Here is a 25976-nt window from a genome sequence, read left to right on the forward strand (position 1 = left end):
TGGAATCGATTAAATTTCATTTTTTTGAATTAGGCTGAAGACCTCAGTGACATGAAAATTGAGATTAAAGAAGAAGACGAAGAAGAGGAGACATACATGATGGATGACCATGTGTCAACAGAGGAGGCTGGGACAATGGTGGCAGCTAAAAAGGAGGACTCTTCTCTAGAGATCAGCTCAGGTGAGTACTGAAAAATAAATGATGAAACCGACAACAGAACCAGTTTACTGTCACAAGATATTCAGAATGAGAAACAGTGATGGAGATACAGCAGACCATGACACCACCAAGAGTGTACTGAATTATAATGAGTAGACCAGGAAGTGTAGGAAAAAGCTGAAGGTTCTCCATTTCCTATTATTCTTAGGTTTGACATACACTGGTGTGATTAACAACACAATAGTTCTTAGATAATCGATGTACCTTCCACACCACCTATTGTACCCAATAAAATGGACATATTGAACACCCTATGGAAGATCAATCCTAAGTCTTCCTAAGATCAATCCTAAGTAAAACTTTGTATTCACCAGACAACTCAATGTTCACAACAAATCATGTACAGGCAGGTCCACCTCCGTTCCTCAATATAACGCCACGTTCCCAACAAATGAGGAGGAGATACTGGACACCATATGAAAGGTCCATCTCCATTTCTCAATATAACGTCATGTTCCCAACCAATGAGGAGGAGATACTGGACACCATATGGAAGGTCCATCTCCATTCCTCAATAGAACGTCATGTTCCCAACAAATGAGGAGGAGATACTGGACACCATATGAAAGGTCCATCTCCATTTCTCAATATAACGTCATGTTCCCAACCAATGAGGAGGAGATACTGGACACCATATGGAAGGTCCATCTCCATTCCTCCAATATAACGTCACATTCCCAACAAATGAGGAGGAGATACTGGACACCATATGGAAGGTCCATCTCCATTCCTCCAATAAAACGTCATGTTCCCAACAAATGAAGAGGAGATACTGGACACCATATGGAAGATCCATCTCCATTCCTCAATATAACATCATGTTCCCAACCAATGAGGAGGAGATACTGGAGACCATATGAAAGGTCCATCTTCATTCCTCAGTAGAACGTCATGTTCCCAACAAATGAGGAGATACTGGACACCATATGGAAGGTCCATCTCCATCCCTCAGTAGAACGTCCTTTTCCATCCATCACCATAGAGTTGTATATTCTGGTCTCCATGCTCCATGGGTGGTCCTTACTCTCGGACAAAGCTGGACGATCCGTAGCTTCTAGACGAACATATACGACTCCTGACTGATCGTTCTTCTAACATGAATAAAACGATTTTCTCAGCAGATGACCTCGTTGGGTGGAACTCTTCGATTGGACATCCCTTTCCAGACACAAAAGATAATGGCACCACCCAATATTCTCCAGTTGAAACGTTTGCCAATCAGAAGCTATATCCAAGACCCGTCGGTGCCGAAGAAGTGACCCCGCTCTCCCGCCCCAAGGAACCTTCCGGTGTGTTGGACCCGACTTCCTCAAAGGTCCATCCGGGATTATATAGTATGGACAGGCCTCTGGATGCGCCCAATCCCGAGGAGTCTCCTGCTCTACAGAGATTCGATGAGATGTCTACAACCTCTTCCTACAACGAATGTTTCACGATAATCACGCTGCCTCTGGTGTATCAGCCAACCGCCAACGAGAACCACCCTTTCATATGTTCAGAGTGCGGGAAATGTTTTCAGACCAGGTCAAGCCTGATCAGACATGAAAATATCCACAGCGGGATGCGGCCCTATTCCTGCTCTGTGTGTGGGAAAGGCTTCACTGCCAAATCGCACCTCGAACGACACGAGAAAAATCACACCGGAGACCGACCGTATTCCTGTCCGGAGTGCGACAAATGCTTCAAACAGAAGGACCGCCTAAATGCCCACCTGAGGGTTCACAAGGGTGAGACGCCCTTCACCTGCGGGGAGTGCAAGAAGTCCTTCATAGACAAGGCACACTTTGTCAGCCACCAGAGAGTCCATACCGGAGAGAAGCCCTTTTCCTGTCCGGAGTGCGGGAAATGTTTCTCACAGACAGGGCACCTCAACATCCACTTGAGGCTCCACACCGGTGAGAAGGCATTTTCCTGCTCAGAGTGCGGGAAAAGTTTCACTCATAAATCCACGCTCATCAACCACCAGAGGTTCCACACCGGCGAACAGCCGTTTTCCTGTACGGTGTGCGGGAAACGCTTCACGCGGAAAATGAATCTGGACATACACCAGAAGTTCAACACAAAGGACAGCACGTCGTCTTGCTGGGAGTGCGGGATGCAGTACAGAACCAAGTGCGAAATGAAGATCCACCAGAAGGTCCACCCAAAGAAGAAGATCTACTCCTGCTCCATGTGCCCCAAATCCTTCAGCTACAAGTCCGAGTTCCTCCGACACCAGAGGAGCCACACCAGCTAGAAGCCACGGCTCTGCCCACAGTGCGGGAAATCCTTCATCTTCCCAGTGCGGGAAACGTTTCTTGGGTAGAGGTGCGCCTCAAGAGGCACAACAGGGAGAGGCAACTCTCTTGTTCATAGTGTGGGAAATGTTTCACATGGAGAAATTAGCTTCTTATACACCAGAGCATTCACACAGACAGTGTCTTCCTTGCACAGAGTGCGGGAAATGTGTCAGAAAAGAAAAATAGCTTCCTATATGCCAGAGGTTTCATGTAGACAGCAAGCCTTTTCCATGTACTGAGTAAGGGAAATGTTTTACATGGAAAAATTAGCTTCATTTACACCAGTGTTCATATAGACAGCCAGCCTTTTCCTTGCCTTGAGTGCGGGAAATGTTTCAGAAGAGAAAATTAGCTTCCTATACGCCAGGGGGTTCATGTAGACGGCCGGCCTTTTCCACACGAGTGCGGGAAATGTTTCACATGGAAAAATTAGCTTCTTCTACACCAAAGGATTCACAAAGGCAGCTGGCCTTTTCCATCTACCAAGTGCGGGAAATGTATCACAAAGGAAGGGAATCTCAGTAGACATCATGGCAGAAGGCGGATCGATGGTCCTGTGTGTGCGGCGCAGTGCAGGCGGCGGTTCTGTGGGTGGAGGTGGTGTCTGGGGCGCTCCAGTAGTTGTACAATCGTGTGCTGACATCATAGACCGTGTGTAGACGAGTACTAATAAAGTTTCTCTAAACCCAAGAACAAACGTGTGGCGGCTGCATTCGTCTTTCCTGGAGATCCGCCCAGCAACACACTTCCTGTCTGGGGTGACAACACTCACTGTACTGTACATATGGAGGAGTGACGTTGTCACCCTAGGACAGGACTACAGATCACCTCCCCCTCTCAACTAAGACCTAGTGGGGTGCACAAAAACCCCCCAAAGGACAGTTGCTGGACCCCAGTTCATCCCTTCTCCTACATGAGGGTCTGACAGAGATGGTAATGGGGACCTCACACACACAAATGGTGGGGTTCCCCCATAATTCAGGGCGGAACCCCATGAAGAAATCGAGCAAAAAAAAAAAGCATAGGGTCCCCCCAAAAAAATCCATACCAGACCCTGAGCTGGGGGGTGGGGGGGACCATGTGTCCCCCTATTCCTGACCCATACAAGACCTCCTGCCCTCAACCTTGGGGGTACCATGTGGAGGAGGGGATCCTTCCCAGGGGTTCTGTGGGGTTTATCGGAATCTGAAGCCCCCTTTAACAAGAAGAAAGCCCCCATATAGCCCCCCCATGTGGTGTAGTAAGGCTGTCATTTGTCAGGGTTGTCAGACACAGATGGATAGTCGTCTGGTGAACATGGTGAAGGTGGGCTGTGAGAGTCATGGATGACGGGATTATTGGCCAAGGGCCTCCTCACCACAACCCTGGATTGGCAGGTGTGGGGGTCTGTGGGTGGGGCTTATCAGAATCTGAAGCCCCCTTTAACAAAAAGGAAGACCCCATATATCGCCCCCCATGTGGTTTAGTGAGGCTGTCATTTGTCAGGGTTGTCAGACACAGATGAGTAGTCGTTGGGTGAACATGGCAATGGTGGGCTTTGAGCATCATGGTAGACCTGACTACATCTCTGGAAGATGGGACTAATGGCCAAGGGCCTCTTCCCCACAACCCTGGATTGCGGGTGTGGGGCTTATCAGAATCTGAAGCCCCCTTTAACAAGGAGGCCCCATGTGGTTTAGAAACGCTGTTACTTGCCAGGGTTGTCAGACACAGATGAGTAGTCGTTGGTCACATGGTGATGATGGGCTTTGAGCTTCATGGATGACATGACTACATCTCTGGAAGACGGATTAATGGCCAAGGGCCTCTTCCCCACAACCTTGGATCGGCCATGTGGGGGTCTGTGGTCGGGACTTATCGGAATCTGAAGCCCCCTTTAACAAGGAGGCCTCCATGTGGTTTAGTAAGTCTGTTAGTTGTCAGGGTTGTCAGACACAGATGAGTAGTCGTTGGGTGAACATGGCAATGGTGGGCTTTGAGCATCATGGCAGACCTGACTACATTTCTGGAAGATGGGAGTAATGGCCAAGGACCTCTTCCCCACAACCCTGGATTGGCTGTGTGGGGGTCTGTGGGTGGGGCTTATCGGAATCTGAAGCCCCCTTTAATAAGGAGACCCCCCCCCCCATAGCACCCCCCATGTGGTTTCGTGAGACTGTCATTTGTCAGGGTTGTCAGACACAGATGAGTAGTTGTCAGGTGAACATGGTGGGCTTTGAGCATTATGGATGACGTGACTCTACATCACTGGAAGACGGGATTAATGGCCAAGGACCTCTTTCCCACAACCCTGGATCGGCGGATGTGGGGGTCTGTGGGCGGGGCTTATCGGAATCTGAAGCCCCCTTTAACAGGGAGCAGGGAAGCAGATAATCCCCTATGATGTGAAGGAATAAGGGGGTACACAGTAAACAGTAAAAAGCCAAGTCCTTTGATAGAACCCCCAAATGACCTGGCGATGTCCTTCATCCATCCTGCCAGAAGACAAATCCCCGCTGACAACGACTCGCCTGCTCCTGACAACTCTGGCAGATGACTAGGTACCCCTTTATGGAACACGTGGGGGAGAGGGAATCTGGGGGCCTCACTTATTGTGAAGGGGGTCTTCCAGATTCTGAGACTGACCCCCCCAATCACCGGGCCAAGGTTGTGGGGGAGAGGCCCTTGTCCTCCCAAGATGCTTTGCCAGAGGGGTTCCTTATTTCATGATACCCCACCCACATGACCTAGTATGGTTTGGGAGGGGGGTGCCCCCCTGGGTCCCTTCCCATCATTCTTCAATACATGTACCATGAGGTGTTTTGGGGGGCCCCCCTTTTTTTCTTGAGATGTGTGGGGTGCCCCCTAAACCTGTGAGTTCATGTATTGTGTGTGCACGGTTCCCCTTCAAACACTTACACCTGAAGGGCCTGATATGAAACAGGGGAACCCCACACCCCCCCCCCTTTGTTTTTTCTTAAATAAACCATACCCCTTTGTTTACATGAACAAAGATTCCAAGTATGTGCAGCTGGGAGGAGGCGGAGCAGAGGAAGGAGGCGCACAGCTGGGTGGAGGCAGAGCAGAGGAAGGAGTACAGCTGGGTGGAGGCGAAGCAGAGGAAGGAGTACAGCTGGGAGGAGGCAGAGGAAGGAGGAGGTGGAGCAGAGGAAGGAAGAGTACAGCTGGGTGGAGGCGGAGCAGAGGAAGGAGGATTACAGCTGGGTGGAGGCAGAGGAAGGAGTACAGCTGGGTGGAGGCGGAGCAGAGGAAGGAGGAGTACAGCTGGGTGGAGGCAGAGCAGAGGAAGGAGGAGGCAGAGCAGAGGAAGAAGGAGTACAGCTGGGTGGATGCGGAGCAAAGGAAGGAGTACAGCTGGGTGGAGGCGGAGCAGAGGAAGTAGTACAGCTGGGTGGAGGTGGAGCATAGGAATGAGTACAGCTGGGTGGAGGTGGAGCAGAGGAATGAGTACAGCTGGGTGGAGGGGGAGCAGAGGAAGGAGTACAGCTGGGTGGAGGCGGAGCAAAGAAGGAGTACAGCTGGGTGGAGGCGGAGCAAAGAAGGAGTACAGCTGAGTGGAGGTGGAGCAAAGGAAAGAGTAGGTGGAGCACAGGAAGAGGGAGTACAGCAGGGTGGAGGCGGAGCAGAGGAAGGAGTACAGCTGGGGTGGAGGTGGAGCAGAGCAAGAAGGAGTACAGCTGGGTGGAGGGGGAGCAGAAGAAGGAGGAGAAAAGCTGGGAAGAGGCGGAGCAGAGGAAGGAGTACAGCTGGGAGGAGGTGGAGCAGAGGAAGGAGGAGGCGGAGCAGAGAAAGGAGTACAGCTGGGTGGAGGAGGAGCAGGGGAAGGAGTAGAGCTGGGTAGAGCGGAGCAGAGAACGGAGGAGTACAGCTGGGTGGAGGCGGAGCAGAGAACGGAGGAGTACAGCTGGGTGGAGGAGGAGCAGAGGAAAGAGGAGGCAGAGCAAAGGAAGGAGTACAGCTGGGTGGAGGCGGAGCAAAGGAAGGAGTACAGCTGGGTGGAGGCGGAGCAAAGGAAGGAGTACAGCTGGGTGGAGGCAGAGCAGAGGAAGGCGTACAGCTGGAAGGAGGCAGAGCAGAGGAAGGAGGATGCGGAGCAGAGGAAGGAGGAGTACAGCTGGGTGGAGGGGGAGCAGAGGAAGGAGTACAGCTGGGTGGATGGGGAGCAGAGGAAGGAGGAGTACAGCTGGGTGGAGGCAGAGCAAAGGAAGGAGTACAGCTGGGTGGAGGTAGAGCAGAGGAAAGAGGAGGTGGAGCAGAGGAAGAAGGAGTACAGCTGGGTGGACGCGGAGCAGAGGAAGGAGTACAGCTGGGTGGAGGCGGAGCAGAGCAAGAAGGATTACAGCTGGGTGGAGGTGGAGCAGAGGAAGGAGGAGGCAGAGCAGAGAAAGGAGTACAGCCGGGTGGAGGAGGAGCAGGGGAAGGAGGAATACAGCTGGGTGGAGGCGAAGCAGAGGAAGGGGGAGTACAGCGGGGTGGAAGTGGAGCAGAGGAAGGAGGAGTACAGCGGGGTGAAGGCGGAGCAGAGGAAGGAGGAGTACAGCGGGGTGAAGGCGGAGCAGAGGAAGGAGGAGTACAGTGGGGTGGATGCGGAGCAGAGGAAAGAGGATGCGGAGCAGAAGAAGGAGTACAGCTGGGTGGAGGCAGAGCAGAGCAAGGAAGCGTACAGCTGGGTGGAAGCGGAGCAGACAATGAGGAGTACAGCTCGGTGGAGGTGGAGCAGAGGAAGGGGTACAGCTGGGTGGAGGCGGAGCAGAGGAAGGAGGATGCGGAGCAGAGGAAGGAGTTCTGCTCTGTACATCAGACCAAGAAGAGGGACAATCGGGGGGGCAACAGAAAGGGAGAGACATTGGGGGGGACAACAGAAAGGGGGAGTTATCGGGGGAAACAGAGGGGGAGACAAAAGGAAGGACAACAGAGGGGGGGGGCAACACAAAGGGGGAGACATCGGGGGGGGGGAGGACAACAGAAAGGAGGACAACAGAAGGGGGGACAGCAGAGGGGGAGACATCGGGGGGGGGGGGGGGGGGGAGGACAACAGAAAGGGGGACAACAGAGGGGGGACAGCAGAGGGGGAGACAACGGGGGGGGGGGGGGACATCGGGGAGGACAACAGAGGGGGAGACAAATGAGGGGGGCAACAGAAAGGGGGAGACATCAGGAGGGAGACAACAGGGGGGGAAACAGTGGGGGTACGGGGGACAGCAAAGGAGGGGCACCAGAGGGGAAGGGTACACCAGTAGGGGTACGGGGGGGAGGGGACACTGGTAGTTGAGGGGATACCAGTGGGGGTACAGAGGGGAGTGGGGGAAACCAGTGTGGGTATGGGGGGGGAAAGGGACACCGGTAGGAGTATGGGGGGGACAGCAGAGGGGGTACGGTGGGGGAGGGGACACTGGTGGAGGTACAGGGGAAAGGGGGGACACCAGTGGGGGTACGGGGGGACAGCAGAGGGGGTACGGTGGGGGAGGGGACACTGGTGGAGGTACAGGGGAAAGGGGGGACACCAGTGGGGGTACGGGGGGACAGCAGAGGGGGTATGGTAGGGGACACTGGTGTAGGTACAGGGGGAAGACCAGTGGGGGGGGAGGAGGGACAGCAGAGGGGGGGAGGGGAAACCGGTGGAGGTACAGGGGGAAGGGGGGGACAGCAGAGGGGGTACGGTGGGGACACTGGTGCAGGGAAGGGGGGACACCAGTGGGGGTACGCTGGGGCAGCAGAGGGGGAATGGTAGGGAGAGGGGACACGTGTAGGTACAGGGGGAAGACCAGTGGGGGAGGGGGAGATACCGGTGGGGACAGCAGAAGGGAGTTAGGCCCGGTGCAGTGACAGGTCAGATCTCAGGACACTCACCAGCCATATATGGCACTTCCCACACTGACCACCAGGGGAAGACAGGAAGTCTCTATGGTACACCGGAAGTGATATCGGTGCAGACCGGAAGTGATGCCAGGTACAGACAGGAAGTTCCGGGTGAGAGGTGAGTGTGGCGGAAGTGGAGACATTGCAGGAAGTGGCAGCAGTGGAGGTAATAGATGATGTATATATGGAATGTATTTGTTGCCTGCAGTGTGCATGGCGCTGTACAACATCAATCTTCTCTGTTTGTAGCTGTATAATGCTGACCAGTAGATGATGACCAGTAGATGACGCTGCACGCCTGTCAGGGTTGTCCCCGCCTTCCTGTACACCCTGTATACTCACACAGGTTCTGGGGTCGTTGAAGGCGACTTTCCTGGATTGGATCGGCTTCGGAACCTGCGTGGTTCTATGTGTTGGGGATTGGGTGGTCACCCCGCCCCCTCTATGATCTCATAATATTCCTGCACACCCAGATGGCCCATTATATACCACAGAGAGCCACCTGCGGGCCCTGAGCCCAGGAAGGTGCAGCCGCCATGTGGGGGTGTAGGACGGAGGCACCCCAGAAATAAGGACTCGCCTTAAAATTCCTCGTAAATCTGTCATCCAGCAGTGCAGACCCACGTCAATGACCTTACCAGAGGACTGACCATACTGGACCACTGACCATACTGGAGGACTGACAATACCAGATCATCAACTGTACCGAAGGACCAGCCATAACGGAGGACCGACTGTACCGGAGCACTGACTATACCAGACCACTGACCATACCGAAGGACTGACCATACCAGTGTAGTGTGTTCACAGATTGTCACAGGGGACATCTTCCTTGTTCACACCTAAGAACATGGACTATGGAGACTGGCAGATTGGCTCACATGGTCAGGTTCTAGGTAACTCCTTGTTTTCGGCTCCACCCACCATAACACAAGCTACACACCTTGTAGGGTCTAGAGGTAGCCCCATAACTTAGCCTCTGCATGGACATCTTCCGTGGGTCCATCAATGGGGGTACACAGAGCTGTAGGAACTCCTCTCCAGAACTTACAGGGACATAAATCTGTCATCATTGCAAAGCTATATCTTATTGAAGCAGTAGAAAGCTCAGACCATGAATGACCGCAGAAGATGGACATCCCACCATGACTCTGTCCAGGTCAGATCACTAAAAGCAGTCAGTATGGGGATTCCTATTACCTGACCATGTATAAAATCCATCCATTGTACCCCCTACACTATTCCCATCCAAATACAGCCCAGATTACTGTCCGCTCATTCCTCATCCACAGAAGGAACGTCCTGTGTAACCAGCAACCAAATCCAGGACCATGGATGGGAAGCCGGGTCACATGACCAAGAAGATACTAAACCTCACCCTGGAGATCATCTACCTGCTGACCGGAGAGGTGAGGAGGATTCTGGGAGGTCACATGACATCACACATACCTGACCAGAGAGGTGAGGAGGATTCTGGGAGGTCACATGACATCACTCTTATCTCTATTAATAAAACAGACCTGACCGGAGAGGTGAGGAGGATTCTGGGAGATCACATGACATCACACAGACCTGACTGGAGAGGTGAGGAGGATTCTGGGAGGTCACATGACATCACACAGACCTGACCAAAGAGGTGAGGAGGACTCTGGGAGGTCACATGACATCACTCTTATCTCTATTAATAAAACACAGACCTGACCAGAGAGGTGAGGAGGATTCTGGGAGGTCACATGACGTCACACAGACCTGACCAGAGAGGTGAGGAGGATTCTGGGAGGTCACATGACATCACTCTTATCTCTAACAATAAAACACAGACCTGACCGGAGAGGTGAGGAGGATTCTGGGAGGTCACATGACATCACACAGACCTGACCGGAGAGGTGAGGAGGATTCTGGGAGGTCACATGACATCACACAGACCTGACTGGAGAGATGAGGATTCTGGGAGGTCACATGACATCACACAGACCTGACCGGAGAGGTGAGGAGGATTCTGGGAGGTCACATGACATCACACAGACCTGACCGGAGAGGTGAGGAGGATTCTGGGAGGTCACATGACATCACACAGACCTGACTGGAGAGATGAGGATTCTGGGAGGTCACATGACATCACACAGACCTGACCAGAGAGGTGAGGAGGATTCTGGGAGGTCACATGACATCACTCTGATCTCTATTAATAAAACACAGACCTGACCGGAGAGGTGAGTAGGATTCTGGGAGGTCACATGACATCACTCTCATCTCTATTAATAAAACACAGACCTGACCGGAGAGGTGAGGAGGATTCTGGGAGGTCACATGACATCACTCTGGTCTAGTCTGCCCAATAGACCATGTTCTTCTTGTAGACATGTAGATGATGTCACATGATTGATATCGGTTTCTCTTTCTCCTGATCTGTAGGATTATGTTGTAGTGAAGAAGTCTAGTGGGGAGCCAATCTCAGGAGGATGGAGCAGGACCCAGAGCCCCACCATGGTGCCTCCTCCTCGTTCTCCAATACCTGAGAGGAACAAAGAGCAGAAGATCCTGGAACTGACCACCATGATGGTCCATTTAATGACAGGAGAGGTGAGCAATGCAGGGAATTCTGGGACATTCTCCAGTAACAGACAAGGGATGTGTCGGAATGGTGACTGTATCATTGTGTGTGTCAGGTTCCTATAAGGTGTCAGGGTGTCACTGTCTATTTCTCCATGGAGGAGTGGGAGTATTTAGAAGGACACAAGGACCTCTACAAGGACGTCATGATGGACAATCAGCCGCCCCTCACATCACCGGGTAAGAGGAGACTTGATTGGAAAGGAGAGAGCAGTACGGAGGCTCCACCTAGATCCCCCATCATCTGATAAACACATAGAAACAATGGATTCAGTCAGTGTGTGTGTTTCCTACAGATGGATCCAGTCATGGGAACCCACCAGAGAGATGTCCCCGTCCTCTGTATTCCCGGGATTCCACACAGGAAGGTCACACCATCCCTCACCATCATCAGGTAGATGGATCCAGTCATGGGAACCCACCAGAGAGATGTCCCCGTCCTCTGTATTCCCGGGATTCTACACAGGAAGGTCACATCATCCCTCACCATCATCAGGTAGATGAGGAACAATCACTGATAGGTATAATTTATCCACTTGCATGTTTTTTCACAATAAATGTCTTATTTTATAGAGTGGAATCCTCAGGGATGATAATATTAATGTTAAAGAAGATTGTAAAGAGGAGGATGAGGAGTATGGAGTGATGCAGGACATTTCTGAGGAACCCAAGAATCTCTACAAGGATATGTTGGAGACACCTATTACAAGGAACCCACCAGAGAGATGTCCCTGTGTTTTGTATTCCCGGGATTCCACACAGGAAGGTCACACCATCCCTCACCATCATCAGGTGGACAGATCCAGTCATGTGAACCCACCAGAGAGATGTCCCCATCCTCTTTATTCCTGGGATTCCACACCAAAAGATCACAGCTACGCACAATTTTATCAGGTAGATGGAGCCAAATGAGACCCCAGTCTGTGAAATAACGTACTGTTCTGTAGAGTTGGTGATATTTAATTTTGTTTATTTAGGCTAAAGACCCGAGTGAACTGAAAATTGAGGTTAAAGAGGAAGAAGAAGAGACATATGTGATGGATGATCATCTGTCTATGGAGGAGGCTGGGACAATGGTGACCGTTAAAGAGGAGGACTCATCTCTAGGTATCAGCTCAGGTGAATAATGAACACTAAATGCTGACACTGATAACTTAATAGAACGTAACATTCCTGACAAATGAGGAGGAGATACTGGACACCATATGAAAGGTCCATCTCCATCCCTCAATATAACATCATGTTCCCAACAAATGAGGAGGAGATACTAGACACCATATGAAAGGTCCATCTCCATTCCTCAATATAACGTCATGTTCCCAACAAATGAGGAGATACTGGACACCATATGGAAGGTCCATCTCCATCCCTCAATATAATGTCACGTTCCCAAAAAAAATGATGAGGAGATACTGGACACCATACGAAAGGTCCATCTCCATTCCTCAATATAACGTCACGTTCCCAACAAATGAGATACTGGACACCATATGAAAGGTCCATCTCCATTCCTCAATATAACGTCACGTTCTCAACCAATGAGGAGGAGATACTGTTCACCATATGAAAGGTCCATCTCCATTCCTCAATATAACATCCCATTCCCAACAAATGAGGAGGAGATACTGGACACCATATGAAAGGTCCATCTCCATTCCTCAATATAACGTCATGTTCCCAACAAATGAGGAGGAGATACTGGACACCATATGGAAGGTCCATCCCCATCCCCCAGTATATCGTCATGTTCCCGACCAATGAGGAGGAGACTCCGGTCCCTGTAGGACATACATGACTCCTGACTAATCGTTCTTCTAAGATTGATGGAAATCTCTTCCCAGCAGATGATCTCATTGTGTGGAATTCTTCGATGGGACATCCAGAAGATAATGGCCCCGCCCAGTATTCTCCAGTAGAAACGTTTGCTGATCATAAGCTGTATCCCGGACCCTACAATGGTGATAAGGCCACAGACTCCTCCCACCTTCTGGAACCTTTCAGTATATTGGATGCGACTTCCTCCAACATCCACCTCAATCCCGAGGAATCTTCTCCGGACGAGTCCCGTGCTGCCATTCTTGGAGATGATGAGATATGTACAAACTCCGCCTATAAGGAATGCATCGCCATAATCACGCTACCTCTTGTACCCCAGCCAATCCCCAACGAGAACCACCCATTTATATGTTCAGAGTGCGGGAAATGTTTTCAGACAAAGTCAAATCTCATCAGACATGAAAACGTTCACATTGGGATGCGGCCCTATTGCTGCTCGGAGTGCGGGAAAGACTTTACAGCAAAGTCACATCTTGACCGGCATCAAAAAAGTCACACCGGCGACCGCCCCTATTCATGTCCAGAGTGCGGGAAATTCTTTAAACAGAAGGATCGTCTGACCGCCCACCGTAGAGTTCACAAGGGTGAAACCCCTTTCTCGTGCGGGGAGTGCAATAAGTCGTTCATAGACAAGGCACACTTTGTCAGCCATCAGAGAGTCCATACGGGTGAGAGGCCCTTTGCCTGCCCGGAGTGCGGGAAAAGTTTCTCACAGAAAGGACACCTCAATATTCATCTGAGACTCCACACCGGCGAGAAAGCGTTTGCCTGTCCTGAGTGTGGGAAATGTTTCACTCATAAATCTACACTGGTCAACCACCAGAGATTCCACACCGGCGAACAGCCGTTTTCCTGTACGGTGTGCGGGAAACGCTTCACACGGAAAATGAGTCTGGAGAGGCATCAGAAATTGAGCGAAACGTCGCTGTCGTGTGTGGAGTGCGGGATGCCGTTTAATACAAAGTGCGAAATGAAGATCCACCAGAGAAGTCACCCCAAGAAGAGGACCTATCAGTGCCCAGACTGCCACAAGTCATATATATATCGGTCCGAGCTCCTCCGACACCAGAGGGCACACACTGGCTAGAAGCGCTGTTTATGTCCTGAGTGTGGGAAATGTTTGTGGGGTGGAGGAAGCCTCAAGCGACACACTGTGGAAAAACCATTCTGTTATTGTTAGTGTGGGAAATGTTTTACGTGTAGAAATTACCTTCTTACAGGCTAGAGGATTAACAAAGGCAACTTTCCTTTGCCATCTATCATGTGCGGGAAATGTTTTGCATGGAGAAACTAACTTCTTATACGCTAGCGGATTCATGCAGACAACTGTCCTTTTCCATGCACCAAGTGCGGGAAATGTTTCAGTTGAGGAATTAGCTTCCTTATAGACGGCCTTCAGGGTTTACATAGGCAGCCTGCCATTTCCATGTACTGAGTGCAGGAAATGTTTCCTAAAAGAAATCTCAGTAGACATCAGATGATGGTGGCAGTAAGCTCAGGGTGGGACCCAGACCAAGGAAGCCGGTAGGTCCAGCCATAGCTGTGGTGTCCCGGGGGTGATATCCAGCCATAGGTGCGGTGGCCCGGGGGGGGGGGTCCAGCCATAGGCGCGGTGTCTCGGGGGGGGTCCAGCCATAGGCACGGTGTCCCGGGGGGGTCCAGCCTTAGGGGCGGTGTCCCGGGGGGGTCCAGCCTTAGGCGCGGTGTCCCGGGGGGGTCCAGCCTTAGGCGCGGTGTCCCGGGGGGGTCCAGCCATAGGCGCGCTGTCCCGGGGGGGGTCCAGCCATAGGCGCGCTGTCCCGGGGGGGGTCCAGCCATAGGCGCGATGTCCCGGGGGGGTCCAGCCATAGGCGCGGTGTCCCGGGGAGGTCCAGCCATAGATGTGTTGTAGGTGGAGGTGGTGTCCCGGGGGGTCCAGTCATAGGTGTGTTGTCCCGGGGGGGTCCAGCCATAGGTGTGGTGTCCCAGGGGCTCCAGTCATAGGTTTAGTGTCCCGGGGGATGGGTCCAGCCGGGGTACAATTGTACAGCATGGACCATGTGTGGATACCTTCCAATAAAGGTTCTCTAATCCAAGAACAAACATGGCCGCTCTTACTTTATTCTGTGATCCTGCCAGAAACTTACTTCCTGTCCCGGGTGACAACCTTCACTGACCGGACTGTGTGTAGGAAATGGAAACACTGCCACCCTACAGCAGAACTACAGATCACCTCCCCCTCCATTAGTAGGGTCAGCTGCTGAGTATGTGCAGCAGGGGATGTGTCCCAGTGTGACCTCTGAGCCCCCAGTGTCTTCCAGTAGGAACTCGGTGCCCCCATGTCCTCGAGTAGGATCTGTGTCCTCCAGTAGAATCTCTGTGTCCTCCAGTAGGATCTCGGTGCCCCCAGTAGGATCTCGGTGCCCCTACTGTCCTCCAGTAGGATCTCAGTGTCCTCCAGTAGGATCTCACTGCCCCCAGTGTCTTCCAGTAGGATCTCAGTGCCCCCAGTGTCCTCCAGTAGGATCTCAGTGCCCCCAGTGTCTTCCAATAGGATCTCAGTGCTCCCAGTAGGATCTCAGTTACCCTAGTGTCTTCCAGTAGGATCTCTACGCCCAGTGTCCTCCAGTAGGATCTTAGTACCCTCAGTGTCTTCCAGTAGGATATCCGTATCTTCCAGTACGATCTCAGTCCCCCAGTGTCTTCCAGTAGGATCTCTGTACCCCCAGTGTCCTCCAGTAGGATCTCAGTGCCCCAGTGTCTTCCAGTATTTATTTTATTTATTTCAGGTACTTATATAGAGCTGTCAATTTACACAGCGCTTTACACATAAATGTATTGAACATTCACATTAGTCCCTAACCCTCAAGGGGCATACGATCTAAGGTCACTAACTCATATTCATACATACACATATTAGGGCCAATTTAAACAGGATCCAATTAGCCTACCAGCATGTCTGTGGAGTGTGGGGGGAAACCAGAGCACCTGGAGGAAACCCACGCAAGCACAGGGAGAACATGCAAACTCCATGCAGGAGGTGCCATGGTCAGGAATCAAACCCATGACCCATTTTACTGCAAGGCAGACGTGCTAACCACTAAGCCACTGTGCCGCCCCCAGTGTCTTCCATTGGATCTCGGTGGCCCCAGTGTCTTCCAGTGTGACCTCTGTACCCCAGTATCTTCTAGTAGGATCTCAATACCCCCAGTGTCTTCCAGTAGGATCTCTGTACCCCCAGTGTCTTCTAATAGAATCTCAGTGTCTACCAGTAAGATCTCAGCACCCCCAGTGTCTTCCAGTAGGATCTCAGCGCCCCCAGTGTCTTCCAGTAGAATCTCAGTGCCCCCAGTGTCTTCGAGTAGGATATCAGTGTCTTCCAGTAGGATCTTAGTGCCCCCAGTGTCTTCCACTGGATCTCCATGCCCCCAATGTCTTCCAGTAGGATCTCAGTGCCCAAGTGTCTTCCAGTGTGACCTCTGTACCCCAGTGTCTTCCAGTAGGATCTCAGTGCTCCCAGTGTCTTCCAGTAGGATCTCTGTACCCCCAGTGTCTTCCAGTAGGATCTCCGTGCCCCAAGTGTCTTCCAGTAGGATCTCAGTGTCTTCCAGTAGGATCTCTGTACCCCCAGTGTCTTCCAGTAGGATCTCAGTGTCTACCAGTAGGATCTCAGTGCCCCCAGTGTCTTCCAGTAGGATCTCAGCGCCCCCAGTGTCTTCCAGTAGAATCTCAGTGCCCCCAGTGTCTTCCAGTAGGATATTAGTGTCTTCCAGTAGGATCTCTGTATGCCCAGTGTTCTCCAGTAGGATCTCAGTGCCCAGTGTCTTCCAGTAGGATCTCAGTAACCCCAGTGTCTTCCAGTAGCATCTCAGTGCCCCCAGTGTCTTCCAGTAGGATCTCAGTGCCCCCAGTGTCTTCCAGTAGGATCTCTGTATGCCCAGTGTCTTCCAGTAGGTTCTCAGTGCCCCCAGTGTCTTCCAGTAGGATCTCTGTATGCCCAGTGTCTTCCAGTAGGATCTCAGTGCCGCCAGTGTCCTCCAGTAGGATCTTAGTGCCCCCAGTGTCTTCCACTAGGATATCAGTGTCTTCCAGTAGGATCTCAGTGCCTCCAGTGTCTTCCAGTAGGATCTCTTTACGTCCAGTGTCCTCCAGTAGGGTCTCTGTACCCCCAGTGTCTTCCAGTAGGATCTCTGTACCCCCAGTGTCTTCTAATAGAATCTCAGTGTCTACCAGTAAGATCTCAGCGCCCCCAGTGTCTTCCAGTAGGATCTCAGCGCCCCCAGTGTCTTCCAGTAGAATCTCAGTGCCCCCAGTGTCTTTGAGTAGGATATCAGTGTCTTCCAGTAGGATCTCAGTGCCCCCAGTGTCTTCCAGTAGGATCTCAGTGTCTTTCAGTGGGATCTTAGTGCCCCCAGTGTCTTCCACTGGATCTCCGTGCCCCCATGTCTTCCAGTAGGATCTCAGTGCCCAAGTGTCTTCCAGTGTGACCTCTGTACCCCAGTGTCTTCCAGTAGGATCTCAGTGCTCCCGAGGTCTTCCAGTAGGATCTCTGTACCCCCAGTGTCTTCCAGTAGGATCGCAGTGCCCCAGTGTCTTTCAGTAGGATCTCAGTGCCCCCAGTGTCTTCCAGTAGGATCTTAGTGCCCCCCCCCCCCGTGTCTTCCAGTAGAATCTCTGTACTGCAGTAGGATCTCAGTGCCCCAGTGTCTACCAGTAGGATCTCCGTGCCCCAAGTGTCTTCCAGTAGGATCTCAGTGTCTTCCAGTACGACCACTGAACCCCAATGTCTTCCAGTAGGATCTCAGTGCCCTCAGTGTCTTCCAGTAGGATCTCAGTGTCCTCAGTGTCTTCCAGTAGGATCTCAGTGTCTTCCATTGGATCTCGGTGCCCCCAGTTTCTTCCATTGGATCTCGGTGGCCCCAGTATCTTCCAGTGTGACCTCTGTACCCCAGTATCTTCCAGTAGGATCTCAATGCCTACAGTGTCTTCCAGTAGGATCTCTGTACCCCCAGTGTCTTCCAGTAGGATCTCAGTGTCTACCAGTAGGATCTCAGTGCCCCCAGTGTCTTCCAGTAGGATCTCAGCGCCCCCAGTGTCTTCCAGTAGAATCTCAGTGCCCCCAGTGTCTTCCAGTAGGATATTAGTGTCTTCCAGTAGGATCTCTGTATGCCCAGTGTTCTCCAGTAGGATCTCAGTGCCAGTGTCTTCCAGTAGGATCTCAGTAACCCCAGTGTCTTCCAGTAGCATCTCAGTGCCCCCAGTGTCTTCCAGTAGGATCTCAGTGCCCCCAGTGTCTTCCAGTAGGATCTCTGTATGCCCAGTGTCTTCCAGTAGGATCTCAGTGCCCCCAGTGTCTTCCAGTAGGATCTCTGTATGCCAGTGTCTTCCAGTATGATCTCTGTACCCCAGTGTCTTCCAGTAGGATCTCAGTGTTTTCCAGTAGAATCTCTGTACCCCCCGTGTCTTTCAGTAGGATCTCAGTGTCTTCCTGTAGGATCTCAGTGTCTTCCAGCAAGATCTCAGTGTCTTCCAGTAGGATCTCAGTGCCCCCAGTGTCTTCCAGTAGGATCTCAGTGTCTTCCAGCAGGATCTCAGTGCCACCAGTGTCTTCCAGTAGGATCTCAGCGCCCCCAGTATTTTCCAGTAGGATCTCTGTATGCCCAGTGTCTTCCAGTAGGATCTCTGTACCCCCAGTGTTTTCCAGTAGGATCTCAGTGCCCCCAGTGTCTTCCAGTAGGATCTCTGTATGCCCAGTGTCTTCCAGTAGGATCTCTGTACCCCCAGTGTTTTCCAGTAGGATCTCAGTGTCCCCAGTGTCTTCCAATAGAATCTCTGTACCCCCAGTGTCCTCCAGTAGGATCTCGGTTCCCCCAGTGTCTTCCAGTAGGATCTCAGTGTCTTCCAGTAGGATCTCAGCGCCCCTAGTGTCTTCCAGTAGGATCTCAGTGCCCCCAGTGTCTTCCAGTAGGACCTCAGTGCCCCCAGTGTCTTCCAGTAGAATCTCTGTACGCCCAGTGTCTTCCAGTAGGATCTCTGTACCCCCCGTGTCTTCCAGTAGGATCTCAGTGCCCCCAGTGTCTTCCAGTAGAATCTCTGTACCCCCAGTGTCCTCCAGTGGGATCTCAGTGTCTTTCATTGGATCTCGATGCCCCCAGTGTCTTCCATTGGATCTCGGTGGCCCCAGTGTCTTCCAGTGTGACCTCTGTACCCCAGTATTTTCCAGTAGGATCTCAATGCCCCCAGTGTCTTCCAGTAGGATCTCTGTACCCCCAGTGTCTTCTAATAGAATCTCAGTGTCTACCAGTAAGATTTCAGCGCCCCCAGTGTCTTCCAGTAGGATCTCAGAACCCACAGTGTCTTCCAGTAGAATCTTAGTGCCCCCAGTGTCTTCCAGTAGGATATCAGTGTCTTCCAGTAGGATCTCAGTGCCCCCAGTGTCTTCCAGTAGTATCTCAGTGTCTTTCAGTGGGATCTTAGTGCCCCCACTGGATCTCCGTGCCCCCAGTGTCATCCAGTAGGATCTCAGTGCCCAAGTGTCTTCCAGTGTGACCTCTGTACCCCAGTGTCTTCCAGTAGGATCTCAGTGCCCCCAGTGTCTTCCAGTAGGATCTCTGTACCCCCAGTGTCTTCCAGTAGGATCTCAGTGCCCCCAGTGTCTTCCAGTAGGATCTTAGTGCCCCCCCCCGTGTCTTCCAGTAGGATCTCTGTACTCCAGTAGGATCTCAGTGCCCTAGTGTCTACCAGTAGGATCTCTGTGCCCCCAGTGTCTTCCAGTAGGATCTCAGTTTCTTCCAGTACGACCTCTGAACCCCAATGTCTTCCAGTAGGATCTCAGTGCCCCCAGTGTCTTCCAGTAGGATCTCAGTGCCCCAGTGTCTTCCAGTAGGATCTCAGTGTACTCCATTGGATCTCGGTGCCCCCAGTGTCTTCCACTGGATCTCGGTGGCCCCAGTGTCTTCCAGTGTGACCTCTGTACCCCAGTATTTTCCAGTAGGACTCCAATGCCCCCAGTGTCTTCCAGTAGGATCTCTGTACCCCCAGTGTCTTCTAATAGAATCTCAGTGTCTACCAGTAAGATTTCAGCTCCCCCAGTGTCTTCCAGTAGGATCTCAGAACCCACAGTGTCTTCCAGTAGAATCTTAGTGCCCCCAGTGTCTTCCAGTAGGATATCAGTGTCTTCCAGTAGTATCTCAGTGCCCCCAGTGTCTTCCAGTAGTATCTCAGTGTCTTTCAGTGGGATCTTAGTGCCCCCACTGGATCTCCGTGCCCCCAGTGTCATCCAGTAGGATCTCAGTGCCCAAGTGTCTTCCAGTGTGACCTCTGTACCCCAGTGTCTTCCAGTAGGATCTCAGTGCCCCCAGTGTCTTCCAGTAGGATCTCTGTACCCCCAGTGTCCTCCAGTGGGATCTCAGTGTCTTTCATTGGATCTCGATGCCCCCAGTGTCTTCCATTGGATCTCGGTGGCCCCAGTGTCTTCCAGTGTGACCTCTGTACCCCAGTATTTTCCAGTAGGATCTCAATGCCCCCAGTGTCTTCCAGTAGGATCTCTGTACCCCCAGTGTCTTCTAATAGAATCTCAGTGTCTACCAGTAAGATTTCAGCGCCCCCAGTGTCTTCCAGTAGGATCTCAGAACCCACAGTGTCTTCCAGTAGAATCTTAGTGCCCCCAGTGTCTTCCAGTAGGATATCAGTGTCTTCCAGTAGGATCTCAGTGCCCCCAGTGTCTTCCAGTAGTATCTCAGTGTCTTTCAGTGGGATCTTAGTGCCCCCACTGGATCTCCGTGCCCCCAGTGTCATCCAGTAGGATCTCAGTGCCCAAGTGTCTTCCAGTGTGACCTCTGTACCCCAGTGTCTTCCAGTAGGATCTCAATGCCCCCAGTGTCTTCCAGTAGGATCTCTGTACCCCCAGTGTCTTCCAGTAGGATCTCAGTGCCCCCAGTGTCTTCCAGTAGGATCTTAGTTCCCCCCCCTGTGTTTTCCAGTAGGATCTCTGTACTCCAGTAGGATCTCAGTGCCCTAGTGTCTACCAGTAGGATCTCTGTGCCCCCAGTGTCTTCCAGTAGGATCTCAGTTTCTTCCAGTATGACCTCTGAACCCCAATGTCTTCCAGTAGGATCTCAGTGCCCCCAGTGTCTTCCAGTAGGATCTCAGTGCCCCAGTGTCTTCCAGTAGGATCTCAGTGTCTTCCATTGGATCTCGGTGCCCCCAGTGTCTTCCATTGGATCTCGGTGGCCCCAGTATCTTCCAGTGTGACCTCTGTACCCCAGTATCTTCCATTAGGATCTCAGTGCCCCCAGTGTCCTCTAGTAGGATCTCAATGCCCCCATTGTCTTCCAGTAGGATCTCTGTACCCCCAGGGCCTTCAAGTAGGATCTCAGTGTCTACCAGTAGGATCTCAGTGTCTACCAGTAGGATCCCAGTGCCCCCTGTGTCTTCCAGTAGGATCTCAGCGCCCCCAGTGTCTTCGAGTAGTATATCAGTGTCTACCAGTAGGATCTCAGTGCCCCCACTGTCTTCCAGTGGGATCTCAGTGTCTTCCATTGGATCTCGGTGCCCCCAGTGTCTTCCATTGGATCTCGGTGGCCCCAGTGTTTTCCAGTGTGACCTCTGTACCCCAGTATTTTCCAGTAGGATCTCAATGCCCCCAGTGTCTTCCAGTAGGATCTCTGCACCCCCAGTGTCTTCTAATAGAATCTCAGTGTCTACCAGTAAGATTTCAGCGCCCCCAGTGTCTTCCTGTAGGATCTCAGAACCCACAGTGTCTTCCAGTAGAATCTTAGTGCCCCCAGTGTCTTCCAGTAGGATATCAGTGTCTTCCAGTAGGATCTCAGTGCCCCCAGTGTCTTCCAGTAGGATATCAGTGTCTTCCAGTAGGATCTCAGTGCCCCCAGAGTCCTCCAGTAGGATCTCTGTACCTCCAGAGTCCTCCAGTAGGATCTCTGTACCCCCAGTGTCTTCCAGTAGGATCTCTGTACCCCCAGTGTCTTCCAGTAGGATCTCAGTGCCCCCAGTGTCTTCCAGTAGGATCTTAGTGCCCCCCCCCCGTGTCTTCCAGTAGGATCTCTGTACTCCAGTAGGATCTCAGTGCCCTAGTGTCTACCAGTAGGATCTCTGTGCCCCCAGTGTCTTCCAGTAGGATCTCAGTTTCTTCCAGTACGACCTCTGAACCCCAATGTCTTCCAGTAGGATCTCAGTGCCCCCAGTGTCTTCCAGTAGGATCTCAGTGCCCCAGTGTCTTCCAGTAGGATCTCAGTGTCTTCCATTGGATCTCGGTGCCCCCAGTGTCTTCCATTGGATCTCGGTGGCCCCAGTATCTTCCAGTGTGACCTCTGTACCCCAGTATCTTCCATTAGGATCTCAGTGCCCCCAGTGTCCTCTAGTAGGATCTCAATGCCCCCATTGTCTTCCAGTAGGATCTCTGTACCCCCAGGGCCTTCCAGTAGGATCTCAGTGTCTACCAGTAGGATCTCAGTGTCCACCAGTAGGATCCCAGTGCCCCCAGTGTCTTCCAGTAGGATCTCAGCGCCCCCAGTGTCTTCGAGTAGGATATCAGTGTCTACCAGTAGGATCTCAGTGCCCCCAGTGTCTTCCAGTAGGATATTAGTGTCTTCCAGTAGGATCTCTGTATGCCCAGTGTTCTCCAGTAGGATCTCTGTATGCCCAGTGTTCTCCAGTAGGATCTCAGTGCCCAGTGTCTTCCAGTAGGATCTCCATACCCCCAGTGTCTTCCAGTAGGATCTCTGTGCCCCCTGTGTCTTCCAGTAGGATCTCTGTACGCCCAGTGTCTTCCAGTAGGATCTCTGTATGCCCAGTGTCTTCCAGTAGGATCTCAGTTCCCCCAGTGTCTTCCAGTAGGATCTCAGTGCCCCCAGTGTCTTCCAGTAGGATCTCTATACCCCAGTGTCTTCCAGTAGGATCTCAGTGTTTTCCAGCAGAATCTCTGTACCCCCAGTGTCTTCCAGTAGGATCTCAGTGTCTTCCAGTAGGATCTCAGTGTCTTCCAGCAGGATCTCAGTGCCCCCAGTGTCTTCCATTTGATCTCTATGTCTTCCATTGGATCTCGGTGCTCTCAGTGTCTTCCAGTGTGGCCTTTGTACCCCAGTGTCTTCCAGTAGGATCTCAGTTCCCCCAGTGTCTTCCAGTAGGATCTCAGCGCCCCCAGTGTTTTCCAGTAGGTTCTCTGTACGCCCAGTGTCTTCCAGTAGAATCTCAGTGCCCCCAGTGTCTTCCAGTAGTATCTCTGTACTCCCAGTGTCCTCCAGTAGGATCTCGGTGCCCCCAGTGTCTTCCAGGAGGATCTCAGTTTCTTCCAGTAGGATCTCAGCGCCCCCAGTGTCTTCCAGTAGAATCTCAGTGCCCCCAGTGTCTTCGAGTAGGATATCAGTGTCTTCCAGTAGGATCTCAGTGCCCCCAGTGTCTTCCAGTAGGATCTCAGTGTCTTTCAGTGGGATCTTAGTGCCCCCAGTGTCTTCCACTGGATCTCCGTGCCCCCAGTGTCTTCCAGTAGGTTCTCAGTGCCCAAGTGTCTTCCAGTGTGACCTCTCTACCCCAGTGTCTTCCAGTAGGATCTCAGTTCCCCCAGTGTCTTCCAGTAGGATCTCTGTACCCCCAGTGTCTTCCAGTAGGATCAAAGTGCCCCAGTGTCTTTCAGTAGGATCTCAGTGCCCCCGGTGTCTTCCAGTAGAATCTTAGTGCCCCCCCCCCCAGTGTCTTCTAGTAGGATCTCTGTACTCCAGTAGGATCTCAGTGCCCCAGTGTCTACCAGTAGGATCTCAGTGCCCCAGTGTCTTCCAGTAGGATCTCAGTGTTTTCCAGTACGACCTCTGAACCCCAGTGTCTTCCAGTAGGATCTCAGTGCCCCCAGTGTCTTCCAGTAGGATCTCAGTGTTTTCCATTGGATCTCGGTGCCCCCAGTGTCTTCCATTGGATCTCGGTGGCCCCAGTATCTTCCAGTGTGACCTCTGTACCCCAGTATCTTCCAGTAGGATCTCAGTGCCCCCAGTGTCCTCTAGTAGGTTCTCAATGCCCCCAGTGTCTTCCAGTAGGATCTCTGTACCCCCAGTGTCTTCCAGTAGGATCTCAGTGTCTACCAGTAGGATCTCAGCGCCCCCAGTGTCTTCCAGTAGAATCTCAGTGCCCCCAGTGTTTTCGAGTAGGATATCAGTGTCTTCCAGTAGGATCTCAGTGCCCCCAGTATCTTCCAGTAGGATCTGTGTCTTTCAGTAGGATCTTAGCGACCCCAGTGTCTTCCACTGGATCTCGGTGCCCCCAGTGTCTTCCAGTAGGATCTCAGTGCCCAAGTGTCTTCCAGTGTGACCTCTGTACCCTAGTGTCTTCCAATAGGATCTCAGTTCCCCCAGTGTCTTCCAGTAGGATCTCTGTACCCCCAGTGTCTTCCAGTAGGATCGCAGTACCCCAGTCTCTTCCTGTAGGATCTCAGTGCCCCCAGTGTCTTCCAGTAAGATTTTAGTGCCCCCAGTGTCTTCCAGTAGGATCTCTGTACTCCAGTAGGATCTCAGTGCCCCAGTGTCTACCAGAAGGATCTCCGTGTCCCCATTGTCTTCCAGTACGATCTCAGTGCCCCCAGTGTCTTCCAGTAGGATCTCAGTGCCCCCAGTGTCTTCCAGTAGGATCTCAGTTCCAAAGTGTCTTTCAGTGTGATCTCTGTACCTCAGTGTCTTCCAATAGGATCTCAGTGCCCCCAGTGTCTTCCAGTAGGATCTCTGTACCCCCAGCGTCTTCCAGTAGGATCTCAGTGTCTACCAGTAGGATCTCAATGCCCCCGATGTCTTCCAGTAGGATCTCAGTACCCCGTGTCTTTCAGTAGGATTTCAGTTCCCCCAGTGTCTTCCAGGGGGATCTCTGTACCCCATTGTCTTCCAGTAGGATCTCAGTGCCCCAGTGTCTTCCAATAGGATCTCTGTACCCCCAGTGTCTTCCAGTAGGATCTCAGTACCCCGTGTCTTTCACTAGGATTTCAGTTCCCCCAGTGTCTTCCAGGGGGATCTCTGTACCCCATTGTCTTCCAGTAGGATCTCAGTGCCCCAGTGTCTTCCAATAGGATCTCTGTACCCCCAGTGTCTTCCAGTAGGATCTCAGTACCCCGTGTCTTTCAGTAGGATTTCAGTGCCCCCAGTGTCTTCCATGGGGATCTCTGTACCCCCATTGTCTTCCAGTAGGATCTCAGTGCCCCAGTGTCTTCCAATAGGATCTCTGTACCCACCAGTGTCTTCCAGTAGAATCTAAGTGCCCCCACTGTCTATCAGTAGGATCTCAGTGCCCCCAGTGTCTTCCAGTAGGATCTCAGTGCCCCCAGTCTCTTCCAGTAGGATCTCAGTGTCTTCCATTGGATCTTCCTGTCCCCAGTGTCTTCCAGTAGGATCTCAGTGCCCCAGTGTCTTCCAATAGGATCTCTGTACCCACCAGTGTCTTCCAGCAGGATCTCAGTGCCCCCAGTGTCTTCCAGTAGGATCTCTGTACCCCCAGTGTCTTCCAGTAGGATCTCAGTTTCTACCAGTAGGATCTCAGCTCCCCCAGTGTCTTCCAGTAGGATCTCAGCTCCCCCAGTGTCTTCCAGTACGATCTCAGCGTCCCCAGTGTCTTTCAGTAGGATCTCAGTGTCTACCAGTAGAATCTCAGCGCCCCCAGTGTCTTCCAGTAGGATCTCAGTGCCCCCAGTGTCTTCCAGTAGGATCTCAGTGCTCCCAGTGTCTTCCAATAGGATCTCAGCACCCAGTGTCTTCTAGTAGGATCTCAGCGCCCCCAGTGTCTTCCAGTAGGATCTCAGCGCCCCCAGTGTCTTCCAGTAGAATCTCAGTGCCCCCAGTGTTTTCCAGTAGGGTATCAGTGTCTTCCAGTAGGATCTCAGTGCCCCCACTGTCTTCCAGAAGGATCTCAGTGTCTTTCAGTAGGATCTTAGCACACCCAGTGTCTTCCACTGGATTTCGGTGCCCCCCGTGTCTACCAGTAGGATCTCAGTGCCCAAGTGTCTTCCAGTGTGACCTCTGTACCCCAGTGTCTTCTAGTAGGATCTCAGTTCCCCCAGTGTCTTCCAGTAGGATCTCAGTACCCCCAGTGTCTTCCCGTAGGATCTCTGTACCCCAGCAGGATCTCAGTGCCCCAATGTCTACCAGTAGGATCTCAGTGCCCCCAGTGGCTTCCAGTAAGATCTCAGTGTCTTCCAGTAGGAT

General features: G+C 52.2%; 1 protein-coding gene and 1 pseudogene across 2 annotated transcripts in view; both read left to right on the plus strand.

Moving 5' to 3' along the window:
* Positions 1 to 3196, plus strand: part of LOC149455987 (uncharacterized) — a 38080-nt pseudogene extending 34884 nt beyond the window's left edge. Inside the window, exons 18-19 of the transcript XR_016313981.1 lie at positions 34 to 181; positions 1339 to 3196. The product of XR_016313981.1 is annotated as an uncharacterized LOC149455987 (transcript). The remainder of the gene's footprint in view (positions 1 to 33; positions 182 to 1338) is intronic.
* A 5086-nt stretch (positions 3197 to 8282) lies between these two features.
* The window catches only part of LOC149455988 (uncharacterized), a 49200-nt gene continuing 31506 nt past the window's right edge, over positions 8283 to 25976 (plus strand). Inside the window, exons 1-8 of the mRNA XM_089685650.1 lie at positions 8283 to 8476; positions 9651 to 9767; positions 10774 to 10941; positions 11028 to 11151; positions 11268 to 11467; positions 11545 to 11865; positions 11949 to 12090; positions 12816 to 13892. Coding sequence (XP_089541776.1) covers positions 9690 to 9767; positions 10774 to 10941; positions 11028 to 11151; positions 11268 to 11467; positions 11545 to 11865; positions 11949 to 12090; positions 12816 to 13892 — 2110 coding nt within the window. The 5' untranslated portion in view covers positions 8283 to 8476; positions 9651 to 9689. The remainder of the gene's footprint in view (positions 8477 to 9650; positions 9768 to 10773; positions 10942 to 11027; positions 11152 to 11267; positions 11468 to 11544; positions 11866 to 11948; positions 12091 to 12815; positions 13893 to 25976) is intronic.

This window comes from Staurois parvus, unplaced genomic scaffold, assembly GCF_062004578.1.
Source record: "Staurois parvus isolate SC_StPar_1 unplaced genomic scaffold, SC_StPar_1.0 ptg000380l, whole genome shotgun sequence".
NCBI classification, from domain to species: Eukaryota; Metazoa; Chordata; class Amphibia; order Anura; family Ranidae; genus Staurois; species Staurois parvus.